At 39.2% G+C, this 14,799-nt stretch overlaps 1 protein-coding gene across 1 annotated transcript in view; it reads left to right on the top strand.

The window, feature by feature from the left end:
* The window catches only part of IL12RB2 (interleukin 12 receptor subunit beta 2), an 86,907-nt gene that overhangs the window by 16,153 nt on the left and 55,955 nt on the right, over positions 1–14,799 (top strand). The window contains 4 exon segments of the mRNA XM_081308351.1: positions 6,524–6,638; positions 7,645–7,823; positions 9,049–9,191; positions 11,183–11,336. Coding sequence (XP_081164477.1) covers positions 6,524–6,638; positions 7,645–7,823; positions 9,049–9,191; positions 11,183–11,336 — 591 coding nt within the window.

Below are 14,799 nucleotides of genomic sequence, written 5' to 3'. Positions count from 1 at the left end.
TGGTAGGAAAATGGATTTCTGCAGTTGGGTCTTCGTGCCTTCTTGACTTATGAACATCTGCTCAAAGCTGAAACCTCCAAAATACAGGAAAGATGTATCTGGTTCACCTTAGCAACTCAGGTGGATGACACATGGCGTAGCACCTCTTCCCTCTTCATTTAGTACCTAAAACGTGGTCCTTCCATCCATGCTCACCCCTGACACTGGGTCATTGTACTTATCAGAGGTTAAAAGAAAACCATGATCATACTTACAACCTTTTACTGGAATCTCTAGAAAATTGCCTGAAGCAAATCTGACATGCTAACACTTCAAAGGGGAAGGGGAGTTGTACAGTCTCAGGTAGGCAAGAATGAGGAACAGAGCCAGAAAATGAGTAAAAGCAAATACTATTTATGTGTCACTTAACAACGGGGATAATTCTGAGAAATCGGTCATTTGTTGATTTCATCATTAAGCCAACATATAGTCACATAGAGTAAGATGAGTACAAACAACATCATTAGGCAATACAATCTCATGAATCACTATCATATATGTGGCCCACCATTAATCAAAATATCATCGTGCAGTGGTGCATAAGGGCACAAGGTAGTGATATTCCTGAACTGGCCATAGCTTCAACAGAAAATACATCTGGTTGTGGTCACTTAGGGACATCGCCAGAAAGTGCATATGGAAATACAGTGACAAGGGAAAGAAAGAAGAAATTAACTGTCTCCAATTGGTCTAAGTTTACCTCATAGGACATCAACTCCCCTGCACTTCTGGCTCTCATTGCTTTCCTCCAGGAAGCTTCTGAGAGGAAAGAACTGAGATGTGACAGCTGGCATCTGCTGCATGAGTTACAGGCACAGGGTGAGCCAGCAAACACTTAGCTGCAGTTTGCAGCTACTCAGGTCCAGTGGGGAAAGCTAGTGAGTATGCATGGACTTTGAATGATTCCATGGCACTTGTGCCTCAGGGATTTCAGGGAAGCTCTGGAGTGGCAGGTGAGAGGCATGAGACTAGGAATTGCTGTAGCAGGCTGGATGACACAGCTTGAGGGACACGACCCATGTCATAAAGGCAGTGATACAGAGCTCAGTGAGGTTTCCCATAAAGGTGGAAACCTCTTCTCTGTGACCTATGAGGATATGATTGCTGCCAGGCAATTTTCTGGAGAGCCATCAGAAGCATTGAGCAGATGACCAAGCAGGCAGATCTCTGGTGGAGAGGAGGCATAAACTAAGTTCAGTACTTCTCTTCCAGTTCGGGACCACCTGTTCAAAACATGTATGTATTGACCATGTGTTCTCACCATTGACAGTCCTGCAGTAGAAGGTCCGTCTGTGGGCTTTGAATCCCAGCCCTACTATGAACCATGCACCCCTCCACAACTTAAATTCCATGAGTCTCAGTTCCTCTATCTGTGTTATAAAGATAATAATGCCTACTTTGTAGGATGGTTGCAGTGATTGTATGACCCTTATATGCAAAGTGCTTACTCCAATGCCAGGCACATAAAGGCACTTAAGTGACTTGCACTAGGGTCACAGTTCCATCCAGTTGCACTCTTCTTCTTCACGCATGCATCATACTGGATAGCTGTGCATTGACTATAGATGAAATTATATCTTTTCTCAAAAAACACCCTTGGAACCAGGCGTGGTGGTGCACACCTGTAATCCCAACAACTTGGGAGGCTGAGGCAGGAGGATCGACAGTTCAAAGTCAGCCTCAGCAACTTAGCAAGGCCTTAAGCAACTCAGTGAGACCTTGTCTCTAGTAAAATATTTAAAAGGGCTGGGGATGTGGCCCAGTGGTTAAGCACCCTTGGGTTCAAATCTCCATACCAAGAACAACCACCAAAAAAAAAAAAACCCACCATTGGAGGATTAAGGTGTCACTCAGTGATAGAGCCCTTCTCTAGCAGGTATAAGGCCCTGGGTTCAATCACCAACACTGGAGGGAAAAAAAAATAAAAGGAAAAGAAAAAACCATTGTTTCTTACCTCCCTTCCCTCAGAGCATCTGTCACGCAAATAACTCATCATCTTACCAGATAGTGTTGCATATTTGCATTAGACGTTCTCAGCCCTGCAATATCAATTCCAGATGTCTACAGTAGTACTGGCATTTTCTTCTTTTTTGTAGACCTACAACAGCTCTGACAGTACCTTTCGAATGTACTTAGCGATTTCATTCCACTTCATAGCTGTGCTCTCATAGATTAGAGTGCTGCAAACCTTTTTCATGCTTTACTTTTCCAGCCAGTGTATGGGAACATATGTATGTGACAGTTTGCAGCATCAGAAGGTCTAGGGAGGTGGTAAAGAGTATCTCTCATGGTTCAGTTCAGTTTGGTGGTGCTGCCGAATGTTGCTTGTGCAATGCTCAAGAGTAAACCACACAATCAAATGGCTGCTCTTTGGGCAAGTTTAGCACTTTTGAGAAGAAGGATTAACTGGAAGTGACACCTTACTCTGGGTATGCAAGTCATTCCAAGAAAAGACACAGTGAATTTTGGTTTCACACAATATAGTCAGCTCATGCTATCTGGTGAGGGAGTAAGCAGCCTATTTTCTTTTTGTGGTAAGGGGTAGGCCATTGTATGTTGCATATCCTCAGGGGTCTATCATCAGGTTTTTCAGAACTAGGAATAGGCAAACCATCTTTAAGCATTTTCTTCCCAGTTCTTTCTCATGCTTTGGCTTCTCTACTGCCCAGAATTCATTCAAATTGTGTAGAAACGAAGCAATCAGTGCACAAGCTTAACCTCAGAAGATTGAACTTAGAAAATGAAGATAATAAATAAAAGACCATGGGTTCTTGCTTTGTCTGTTGATATTTCTGAAAGCTGTTTTTCTAAAACTTTGTTTCCCATATGAAGTAGGGTTTTAAAAAATAATAATTACCCTAATCTTCATGACATCGTCTTCTATGGTGAGTTCTACTGTAAGTTCATGGGAGTTCAGAGACTTTGATGGCTGCTTTTTCCTTGGCATCAGTTATTATATATTTATATCAAGGAGAATTTTGTCCAGTTTCCCCTGGAAAGACAGTCCTGGGCTAAGGGACATTTTTGAATACATAATCCACTGAACTCACATTGGAAATGTTGACTTACTCTATGGGTGAAAGTCATTGTCTTTAAGATGAGTTTCCTCTTTTATAGGAAGGGTAGGAGTTGATTATTTATTATGTAAAGTGCCATGTTCTTTATCTTACTGGCTCACCCAAAGACTCGAGGTCTTTAAGGGCAAAAATGGCAACTGGACACAAGTATTTGCTTTCTCTTCCCCTGAAATAAAGCCAAGATGCTATTAAGTTTTCCAATAGCACATCTCCTCAAGGTCAAAAAGGATGGGAGGGGGACACACCAAAACTAAAATTTTGAAGTTGGAAAGGAGATGGACCAATGATAACAATTAGCCTACAGGTAACCAGGAGAAAATTTGTAACCTAATATAAGGCAGACACCATTTTCGGGGAAAGACTCAGAAATTGACACCATGTACTTTTGGAAGGGAAAGTAAAAGTAGGGTTAAAAATAGAAGATTTGACTGTAAGTCTATTTGAAAAGTGCTTTGGGTACCAGAGTCCTTCCCAGCTTCATGAAGCCAGATAGGTGCTGCTTGCAGCACTGGAGCCTGGAGGCTGGGATTGGAGGGGGGGGGGGGGCTGCTGGAAGAGAAGACTCAGCCTGAAAAGCACAGCAATGAAAGGCATATTGGCATACAGCTTTCTTCAAGCCTGAACCCTCCTTCAGACAGATTTAAAAATCTTTTTTCCTAGGAAATCTGACCAGGCCAAGAGAAAATGCCTGAAAACATTGACAACAAGGTTTCTTCCCCTAAATCCAGATGGAGTGAAACCCAGAGTCATCAAATTCCCCCTCTGAACACAGAGCTGCAATCTACAATGCAGTGTCCCACTCATGTATATGGGCAAAAATACCAGGATCGGAGGAAGACATCTAACAAGGACAGAAACCAAAACAAACTTATGGAACAAAGCATAAAAAAGAGGAAGAGATAGCATGTAATCAGAAGTGGTAAAAACTATCCTTAATATCCCTAGCAAATTAAGAGAGAATATTGTGTACAAAACAAAGACAGGATGCTATAAGAAGGAAATATACAGAAAACGCTCCCCTAAAATTAAAAAAAAAAAAAAAGATAAGCAGCAAGGAAACCCTTTGAGGTTGTCTCTTCCTAGATAGTAGAACAAAAAGATCAAGAGATAAAATATAAAATAAGAAAATGTAACTTATGAAAATTATAGACTTTACTTTCCGAAAGAGAAAGAGAGGAAGGAATCATCAGAAAAATAGTGCAGGAAAGTTTCCCAAACTGAAAGAGAAGAGTTCCCAGAATGTATGAACCCTTTGAGAATCAATCAAGAAGGATGTATGAAAATAGATCCCCAGTAAGTGCATCCTTGTGAAAATCCAGCATAATAGAGCCAAAAAGAAGACTCTATACTTTGCAAAGAGGAAAAATAGACTCTATGCAATATCAGAAATGACTCAAGGCCACAGAGAACAGCAGCAAACTGGAACATGGAAGAAAATAAAGCCCTGCCATCAGAGTACTGAGTGATAATTTCCTTTCAACTTAGAATCCTCCATCAGGCCAAAGCAGCAGTCTACCTGAAGGCAGAATGAAGACATTTTAAACCATGCTCAAACTATTTCCTTCCACACACCCTTTTGTAGAAAACTGTCGGAGGATACACTCCACCAACACAAGTAATTAGGTCAAGAAAGAAGAAGGCATAGAAGTCCCAATGCATCTGAATATTTGAAGTGATTCAGATAACTGGCCCGAGAGTTGTATTAATAAGGAAACAAATAGAAAAACGAGATAATGAATTACTAATTCCAAGGCAAAAAGTTAATAGTATTCCAAATGGCTCAGACATGAGTAATGTGTATAGATGTATGTGTACATTGTATATATAAACACATACTGTATATTCATGTATATTCATGAATATATACATATTTATTTATTTATTTATTTATTATAATTTTTTTTGAGAGAGAGAATTTTCTTTAATATTTATTTTTAGTTTTCGGCGGACACAATATTTTCGTTTGTTTGTGGTGCTGAGGATCGAACCCCGGGCCGCACGCATGCCAGACGAGCACGCTACCGCTTGAGCCACATCCCCAGCCCATGAATATATATTTATGTAGTATATACACATATCTGTATACATAATATTTACATTTATGTGTCTAGGTATACACATAAGCATAAACATATATATTTATATTTTATATACAAGCATACGTTTTTATATACACTGAATGCGTGTGTATATATATATATATATAAAATCCATATGCATATATATAAGAAAAAGTCTGTTATTTTAGGAAAAGAGTTTTTTATTTTAGTAAATAAAGCTATATGCCCCTTTAAAACAAAACTGAAGCTCTGAGATGGTAACTTGTCCAAGGTCACACAATGGACATTACTGTGCCATGTCTTTGGGTGCTAGGGACAAAAATGATGTTTATTTCATCAATCACATCTTTTGGAGAGGCAGGCACTCTCTAGGGCTTCCATAGTATGCTTCTTTTATCTCTCCCAAAAGAGCATCTATCTACATGTGGGTCTCAGTAATTAGGGAAGAGTGGGATGATGGGGTAAAGTGTTTTCTCTTACCTCCATTGAGTCTGAGAAGCTCCAATTTTGAGTCCTATCTTTGACTAGAAAATGACTTCATTTAAAAATACCTTCCTTGCAGTAGAAGGAACCATGCTTGTCTTATACACCTTTGTATTTTCGCAGCTAACACTGTGCCTGGCCCGTGGAAGGTCCTCAGAGAGAACCTTTTATGTACATAAAGAATTAATTTGTAAATGTACATAAAGTGCTTCAAGCAATGTAGTGCAGAAATTAGATACAGGTAGCATAGCTCATGACTAGTGCAAGTGGGTAGAGGTTTTTGCAACCAGTTTCATGTTAGTGGAGAAAGATAGTTCTAATTTTCACAGGTTTCTAATATTGAATCGGCACCACTCTAGTAATGTTAGCTTATCATCACCAGGAGAAGTACAGCTGGAAGTGGATGTTCACCTGTTAAGCAAAATGGTGGAACCTGGGATAAAAGGCTTGGACATGTCCGCCACCACTGGGCTAGAGCCCTGATCCTGACATTTCATAATTTTTTTTTTAAGAGAAAGAGAGAGAGAGAGAACACACTTTTTAGTATTTATTTTTTAGTTTTCGGCAGACACAACATCTTTATGTGGGCGAGCACACTACCGCTTGAGCCATATCCCCAGCCCCCATTTCATAATTTTGCTGACTTGAGCCAGATAGTCCACCTAAGTCTTAGTTTCCTCTTTTATAAAATGAGGATGGTAATATTCAAATGGGGTAGATTTGAACTTGACAGAAACTGGCTTTATCTAGATTTGTGAGACTTGGGGGAGATATTATCATCTTGTTGGCAAATAATAGCAATGTGATTGATATTTCAAATATGATGTCTTAACTCTTTCTTTTCTTTTTTTGTTTTGTTTAAAGTTGCTCCAGAGCGGCCTCAAAACTTAACTTGTACACAGAAGGGAGAACATGGGACTGTGGCCTGTACCTGGGAGAAAGGACAAGAGACTTACATATATACTAAGTTCACTTTACAGTGAGTGAGATTGTGGTTTTTGTTGCTGTTTGTTTGTTTGTTTGTTTTTGCCACCTGCATCGGGGTGATGCTCTACCACTGAGCTACATCTCCAGCTCATGACTGCTCTTGCAGTGGTTTTGTAGGTCCTCTCTTAGATGACATTTAGCAACATCACCAGTTTTATGATATTGCCAGGAGAAGCAGCAATAGATACCTCAAGACAATTAAATGCTCAAGAATAAAATTCTATCATTCATCAATTAAAATTGTTGCAAACATCTTGTTTGCAACCTAACATCTTGGGTCTGAATTCTAACTCAGAGGTTTTGTTAGGGAACCCAAGGCCAAGTTAGGGGTGTACTTCCTGCTCAAATATGGTTAGACTGACTATAAAATACCTTTCTTCTCCTTTGGAGTCACAGACTCTTAGGGCCATGATGTATAAATAGACACTTCCTTATGGTAGCTTCTCATTATCTTAGAGGAATTTCTTTTTAAAGCAGAATTGGCTGATGTGAGAGAGTCCACAAAAGAAGAGAGCCTGGGGAGACTCCATTTTTTGGAGTAGGTTCCATATTCCTTTCCAAGACCCATTTGGTCTGCACTGTGCCTGAGTGAGTTGGAGATGAGGAAAGACAGTGGGGCCAGGTCGCTGGTCTGTCCACTGCACTGCTGGGAGCTGTCACTTTTATGCAGTCGATGCTGAGGTGACCACAGATCCTTTGGATGATGGTTGTAACTGCTTGGGGGAGCCAAGATGATGGCTAGGGTTTGGGGAATTCTGGCAGTGTAGACACATACACTCATCTACATAAATATCCAGAAAGGGAAAAAAAAAAAAGTTCTACCAATGAAGAGAGAAAACAGAAATGTGGGAATAGAACATAAATATTCCTATAGTGTATACCCTAACAATAAGACTGACCTGAAAAGATTGTCTAAAATTTTGTATGTTTGAATCTTTTTATCTTTTGAACAGAACACATAAAGTATCTTGGTAAACACAATTTTATTCTGTTTATAGGTTAAATGGACCAAAAAATTTAACACGGAAGAAGCACTGCAGTAATTGTAATTGTTTGGACCTTGGAATCAGGCTATCCCCCGAGTTATCTGAATCCAGTTTCATGGCCACAGTTACTGCCACCAACAGTCTTGGAAGTTCTTCTTCATTTCCATCTACATTCACATTTCTGGACATAGGTACGTTTTATTTCACTTTTTATAGGTGTGATTCACTGGAACATGGAAATCATTTTTTTAAATCACTCAAATCTTCTGTGGATAGCTCTTTTGACAGAGGTTGATGGGAAGTGGTCAGCAGTGCCTTTACCAAGCATAGGTAAAAGATAGAAGTTACTTTATTCAAGTGTAAGGGCCACATGCCTATGGTCATGTAGAGATGGCTATGCCAAATGGGATCTTTTTATTGTCTTTACTAGAGAAATGAGTCCCTGACTTCAAACCCCATGAAAGTACCTATTGCCAGTAATGCCATCAACTAAAAAGAGGGTCTCAGGAGCTCATTCAGGAAACTCTGGGGAGGCCCTTCTAGGCAGAGGTTTCTTTTTATCTCTATGGCTATTCCCACTGTTCGGACTGGCTACAAGTAGATTGGCTGGACGAGAGCAAACTACAAATAAGATTTATCAAAATATAAATGCATCTTGTTCTGAGAATACTTAGCTTCTACTCTCCTCATCAGTGTGGTTACTGGCATAAGCCAGTCCCAGCATGTATCTGAGCAAATATCATTGGCCCAGTTCAATCAGAGGCAGTTCTCAGGCATCCCAAGTTCTAACCATCCCAGGTGGGACTGGGCTTCTGGCCTGTCTGAATCTCCACCTCACTCTTCTCTGTTCCCACGGCACCTCTTTGCATAAATGCTGCTAACCATGAGTCTGATCACAGACATTGACCATGAACTTTCCTTCATACTTCTCCCCATCCCACTTCCCATCACTTTACACAAATCATTCATCTCTTTTGTTTGTTTAAGACAGAGCTTGACTAATTTGCCAAGGCTGACCTTGAACTTGAGATTCTCCTGCTTCAGTCTTCCAAGTCACTGGGAGTACAGGCGTGCACCACTGTACTGGGCTTCAAGACCATTCTAAGCTACTCTCTCTCCCTGTTCTTTCCTCTCTCCCTCCATCTCATTGCTATAAATTTTTCTACCAGCATTTTTCCTCCTTAAGTAACCACCACTAGCTACGCCTGTCTTCTTAGTCAAGGAATCTTTCAGGTTTGGAACATTGGTTTTCCTTTAATCATTGGATTAAGTGGAGTTGATACATGCACTACTTGCCAAAAATGAAGTTTAAATTCGGAGAAATCAACTTTATTTTTTTATAGTTTGCGTCAGTACATAAGGCAATTTCTGATCATGGAGCTTGAATCACACTTTTTTGTTTGTTCTGGTTATTAGTGAGGCCTCTTCCTCCATGGGACATCAGAATCAAATGTTCAAATGCTTTGGGGAGCAGATGTACCCTTCGATGGAGAGATGAGGGGTGGGTGCTACTCAGTCGTCTCAGATATCGGCCCATTAACAGCAAGTCCTGGAATATGGTAATGATCTTCAAGGGGAAGGGAGAAAACATTACAGTGTTCTTAGTATCCCTGAACAAACCTCTGTCTTATCATATCAGCAAAATATGGAGTTTAAGAATATTTAGGGGGTGACGTATGATTCAGTGGTAAAATACTTCCTTAGCATATGAGAGGCCCCGGGTTCAATCCCCAGAATCACAAAGGAAAAAAAAAAAAAAGAATATTTAGCCTGAGAGTACACACCTGTGATCTATCAGAAAGTCATGTGCATCTCTATGAACAAACATCTGGGTCATGGTTATGAATTTTTTTAAGCCACAGGAATTTATAAACCAATGTTAATTTTCTGCAATTTACTTTTAGTGAAGAATTTATTTCTCTTTGTTCTTTCATTCCCTAATCCATATTACTTTTTAACATTTTTAAAAAAGATATTAGAAAGAGGAATAACTAGGCAATGTCCACAGTGGCTTATGTGAAACTAACTAGTATGAAGAGAAGGCCTACAATTTGATATAATATTAGGCATTACATTTTTTGCAATAAAAAGGATAGAATTATGGTTTCTTCCAGAATGTTTGCAAAAGATAATGATTTATAATACTAACAGTGGATCAGTTTCACATATAGCTGATACCCAAAAGATATAAAATAATTAAAAAAATTTTTGAAGCCAGTTCTGTGTCTGTGTTAAAACATTTTATCATATAACAATTTTACCCAAATAAAAAATGATCTCTAGTGTAGAAACTTCTACAGGGCTTTTTGAAAATGAAAGTTTTGAATTGTTAGTCATTTTCTAGCTAACTTCAGGATCTTCCTGGGAATGTGAATAGATAAGTTCTTAGTTCCCGGAGATTTCATTTTTGTTTTTTAAATGGGAAACTATTATTCAAGATTCAGGTCATGTATGTTCAGTCATGCAGTCATAAAAAGGGTCATCTGGACTGGCTTCTTTTTTATGTTAAAATTCTTTATGTAATTTAGTATTAACCATCACTTTAAAAAATTTTGCCAGGTACAGTGTCACACACCTGTAATCCCAGATACTCGGGGGACTGAGGCAGAAGGATTGTAAATTCAAAGCCAGACTCAGCAATTTAGTGAGGCCATAAGCTACTTAGCAAGACCCTCTCTCAAAATAAAACACAAAAAGGGCTGGGGATGTGGTTCAGAGTTGTTAAGCACACTTGGGCTCAATCCCTGTGTTTTAGTCAGCTTTTTCACCACTGCAAGTAAAAGACCTGATCAGCCCATTTGTAGAGGAGGAAAAGCTTATTTGGGGGCTCACAGTTTCACAGGTCTCAAGCCACAGACAGCAGAATCCATTCCTCGGAGCTCAAGGTGAGGCAGAACAACATGGCTGAAGAGTGTGGCAGAGAGAAGCAGCTCACATGATGATCAGAAAGCAAGGAGAGTGACTATTCTCCAGATAGAAAATTTATACCCCAAGGCCACACCCCCAGAGACCACTTCCAACCACACCTTACCTGCATTCAATTACCACTCAGTTAATTTGATTAAGGCTCTTATAATCATTTCTCCTCTAAACCTTCCTTCATTGTCTTACACATGAACTTTTGGAAGACATCTAATATCTAAACCATAACACACACACACACACACAAACTTATTTGTTGTTTGTCCCACCATTGCAAAATTCTGTTCTTCAGCAAGATTAACTTACTAGTTTCCAAAAATGAGTAAGAATATGTGGTCTCTGTCACTAGACACTGGGGAGGGCCAGGGGCAAGGGGAGTTCAATAAGGGCATCATTTCTTCTGATTCTTCTCTAACCCAGTAGGATGACTATTGCTTAAAAAAAAAAAAAATCTATATTTCACATGACTCAAAAAGAAGATTGCTGAATTCCCAACACCTAAAAATGATTAATGTTTGAAAGGATGTACATGCTTATTACCCTGATTAGATTATCACAGATTGTAGACAAGTATTAACATAATATATAAATATTATTTCTCAATTTGCAAAATCTTGTTCAATTCAAGGTTAATGTCACAAATGCCAGAGGAAGACATGACTTGCTGGATCTGAAACCACTTACAGAATATGAATTTCAGATTTCCTCCAAGCTACATCTTTTTAAAGGAAGCTGGAGTGATTGGAGCCAATCACAGACAGCGCACACACCTGAGGGAGAAGGTATGTGTTCGAGGGAAAAGGAGGGAGAGGAGGAAAACATGGGAAGAGGAGGCGTGATGATTCCCTTGGAGTAGAATCTCTGAGGCACTTGTACTGAATCAGAAAATATGATTGCATTAACTAACAGGTCAATTTTGGGGCTGTGCTGGGGCTCAGTGGTGCACACTTACCTGATATGTGTAAGGCAGTGGGTTCGATTCTCAGCATATATAAATAAATAAAAATAAAGATCTACCAACAACTAAAAAATATTTTTTAAAAAGTAAATTTTGATATTAGCTTAAGTGTCCAGAGAGAGCGATGTTTATATTGCTAGGAAATTTTTAACATTAGGCAAGTCCTGTTTGCCACTGGTCCTATAGGCTACAAGTCTGTGACTCCGTAATGTTGGGTTAGACTTATATCTATTTCTCCTCCTATTTTAGTAACTCTGTTATTCCACAAAGCTGTACCCAGTAATTAACCTCATTCCTTTATAGTTAACCTTGATACATTTTATCTTTTTGATCCTCTGAAAATTGAAATGACCCCTATGAGCCATACTAAAAGCTTGAAAGAAGGTAGGCTCAGAAGACATAATATTCTAAAATAAAATGTAATATCTAGCAATTCTTCCTCCTCCAAATATACAGTGCAGCACTTTTTCAAGCCTTTGATCTTTAGTGCTCAGATAAGCACCACCACACCACCCACAGCTGGGAAAAACACAGCAAATGTATTTTTCGATCTATTAGACTTTTCTTTTGGGTGATTATTGGAGAAGCAATTTTTTTGAAGTGTAAGCAAACATCTTTTTGAAGAAAAAATTGCCTACATAAACTTTGTGTCAATATTACAAGTTTGGGGGCTGGGGTTGTGGCTCAGTGGTAGAGTGCTTGCCTCGCACCTGTGATGCATTGAGTTCGATCCTCAGCACCACATAAAAATAAATAAATAAAATAAAGGTATTGTGTCCACCTACAACTTAAAAAAAAATTTTAATAATATTACAAATCTTTGAAGATACAAGAAATTATCATCTAATTATTAGTTTTTGAAAGTACTCAATTACCTGGCACAGTGGCACATGCCTGTAATCCCAGTGACTTGGGAAGCTGAAGCAGGAGGATTAAAGGCCAAGCCTCAGCAACTTAATGCCACCCTGTCTCAGAATAAAAAATAAAAAGGGTTGGGGATGTTCATCAATGGTAAAACACCCCTGGGCTCAATTTCCAGTGAGGAAAAAAAAAAAAAAAAGAAAAAGCATCATTCAATTAATGATATAGTATAGAATTTTTCCTAATTTATGTAAATTTGGCTCAAAGGAAAATTATTGGTATATAGTCCATTGCTTATTATCTGGAGCTTTCATGATTTTGGGGGTGGGGTGTGATATCGGGGATTGAACTCAGGGGCACTCAACCACCAAGCCACATCCCCAGCCTTTATATTGTATTTAGAGACAGGGTCCCACTGAGTTGCTTAGCACCTCTCTTTTGCTGAGGCTGGCTTTGAACTCTCCATCCTCCTGTCTCAGCCTCCTGAGCCGCTGGGATGATGGGCGTGAGCCACTGTGCTCGGCTCTTTCATGATATTAACGTGAGAAAACCTAAATGCTTGTTTGTGGATATGTGTACATGTACAATAGACTTGTGATCATGTTGCACTAGTTTTCTTCGAGCCCCTGATGGCTTTTTGGTAACTGATGACACTTAGTGATGGTGCTCCAATGGCATTCAAGGTCTGACAGGGGACCTATTAACAGAATACTATACCTAATATATAATTTGTGGAATAATCTTAGTCTTCTTTTCTTCTTATACTAAGTACATTTCTCTGTTTAAAGATATTTTTAAATTAATTCATCCAACAAATGATAATTAATTACCTCTCATTTTCTGAAAAGAAATCTTGTGGTGTTGGTCTTGATCGGAGAGTTATGAAAAGATTTTTCTATTCTTATTTTCTGAAAGCATTTATCTCTTCAATTAAAACTTCAAGGCAGGATGGTATAACTCTTATATCCTAAGTCATAAACCATTATCATGTCCAGGAGCAGCACCTGGTCACAGTGGTGAGGCTGCCAGTGGCAGCGAGCTGAACCCAGGTGGCCCCTTATCAAAGTCACTGCAGGCGTTCATAGAGAAACCGAGCTCTGAGACACAGGCTCACCAAGCTCCTCGGCTTCCTTTCCACATCTGAATCTCCCTTTTCTGTGTTCAATCTTTCTGGGGGTTGTCGTAGGGTCTCTGTTCTTGCCCCAAGCCGCGTGGTTTTCGGCCCTTACCACAGTTTCTGTATCGGTTTCTTTATGAAACACCAACTGATGTAAACCTAAAAGGTGTGAATTTTTTTTAACACTTCTTCCTTTTAACCCTTTAAATGTGTACTCATATATAACTTGGCATTAAAAAAAATTACTAGTAAGCTTTTTTTAGGTACTCTCAAAAACTGTGAATGATTGCAACCTTGAATTCCCCAAATGGAGAGGAACCTACTGTCTCTTGGTGACCAGAGCAGCTCCTTACTTCATTTCAGCAGGGTGAGGGAGTTCTTCACTCCATATGGACCTTTCTTTTGTTATTAAGCATTCAAGGTCTAATGGCCTTCCAGGAGAAATGACCACTAAGTAAAGGGTAGAAATAAAGAAACCACTTTCCTGTGTTTAAGAGAACAATTCCCAAATCAATACCCATCAAAGACAGACCTGATACTGGGAAGTGAACAACTGTATTTCCCTTCCAAGGGAGAACATTCTGGAATCTGGGCTTTGAGGTGTTCAGACAAACATGAGAATATGCTAGGTGCTGGGGAAGGTGATCCCTCATCATTCAGAACACCCAGTAGAAGTCTCCACAATGATGAATAAGATGTTCTTTAGAACATCTTGCCAGTATGTTTCTTTCTGTTCATTCTCCATTTTTTAAAGTCTTATTTACATGTTTGGCACTAATCAACTCTGTTAAGGACAATTAACAAAGCAGATCTAGATAGTAAATATTTTCAGTTTCATGGGCCATATAGCCTCTGTCACAACTACTAAACTTTGCTGCTGTAGTGTGCAAGCCATTATTGACACTGTCAACAAAGAGACCCAGCTGGGTTCCAATAAAACTTTATTTGTGGACACTGGCATTTGAAATATTACATAATTTTGTCACTAAAAATGATCCCTTTTGGGTTGGTGGTGTGGCTTAGTGATAGAGCACTTGCCTGGCATGTGTGAGGCACTGGGTTCAATCCTCAGCACCACAGAGAAAAATAAATAAAGTTATCTACAACTAAAAATATATATATAAGAGATTCCTCTTTTGGTATTTTTCAACCATTTAAAAGTGTAAAAACATTATTAGTTTGCTATTATACAAAAATGGATATCAGGTTGGCTTTATTTAGCTCATGGACCATAAGTATGTCAACCCCTAAACTAACTATAACCAAACTGGTTGGCATCCTACTTGTCTCTTTGCCTAATGCTTGAAGG

Source organism: Spermophilus citellus (genome assembly GCF_964194105.1).
Source record: "Spermophilus citellus genome assembly, chromosome: 9".
NCBI lineage: Eukaryota > Metazoa > Chordata > Mammalia > Rodentia > Sciuridae > Spermophilus > Spermophilus citellus.
The sequence above is the reverse complement of the archived record's forward strand: the minus strand, read 5'-3'. Positions and strand labels throughout refer to the sequence as shown.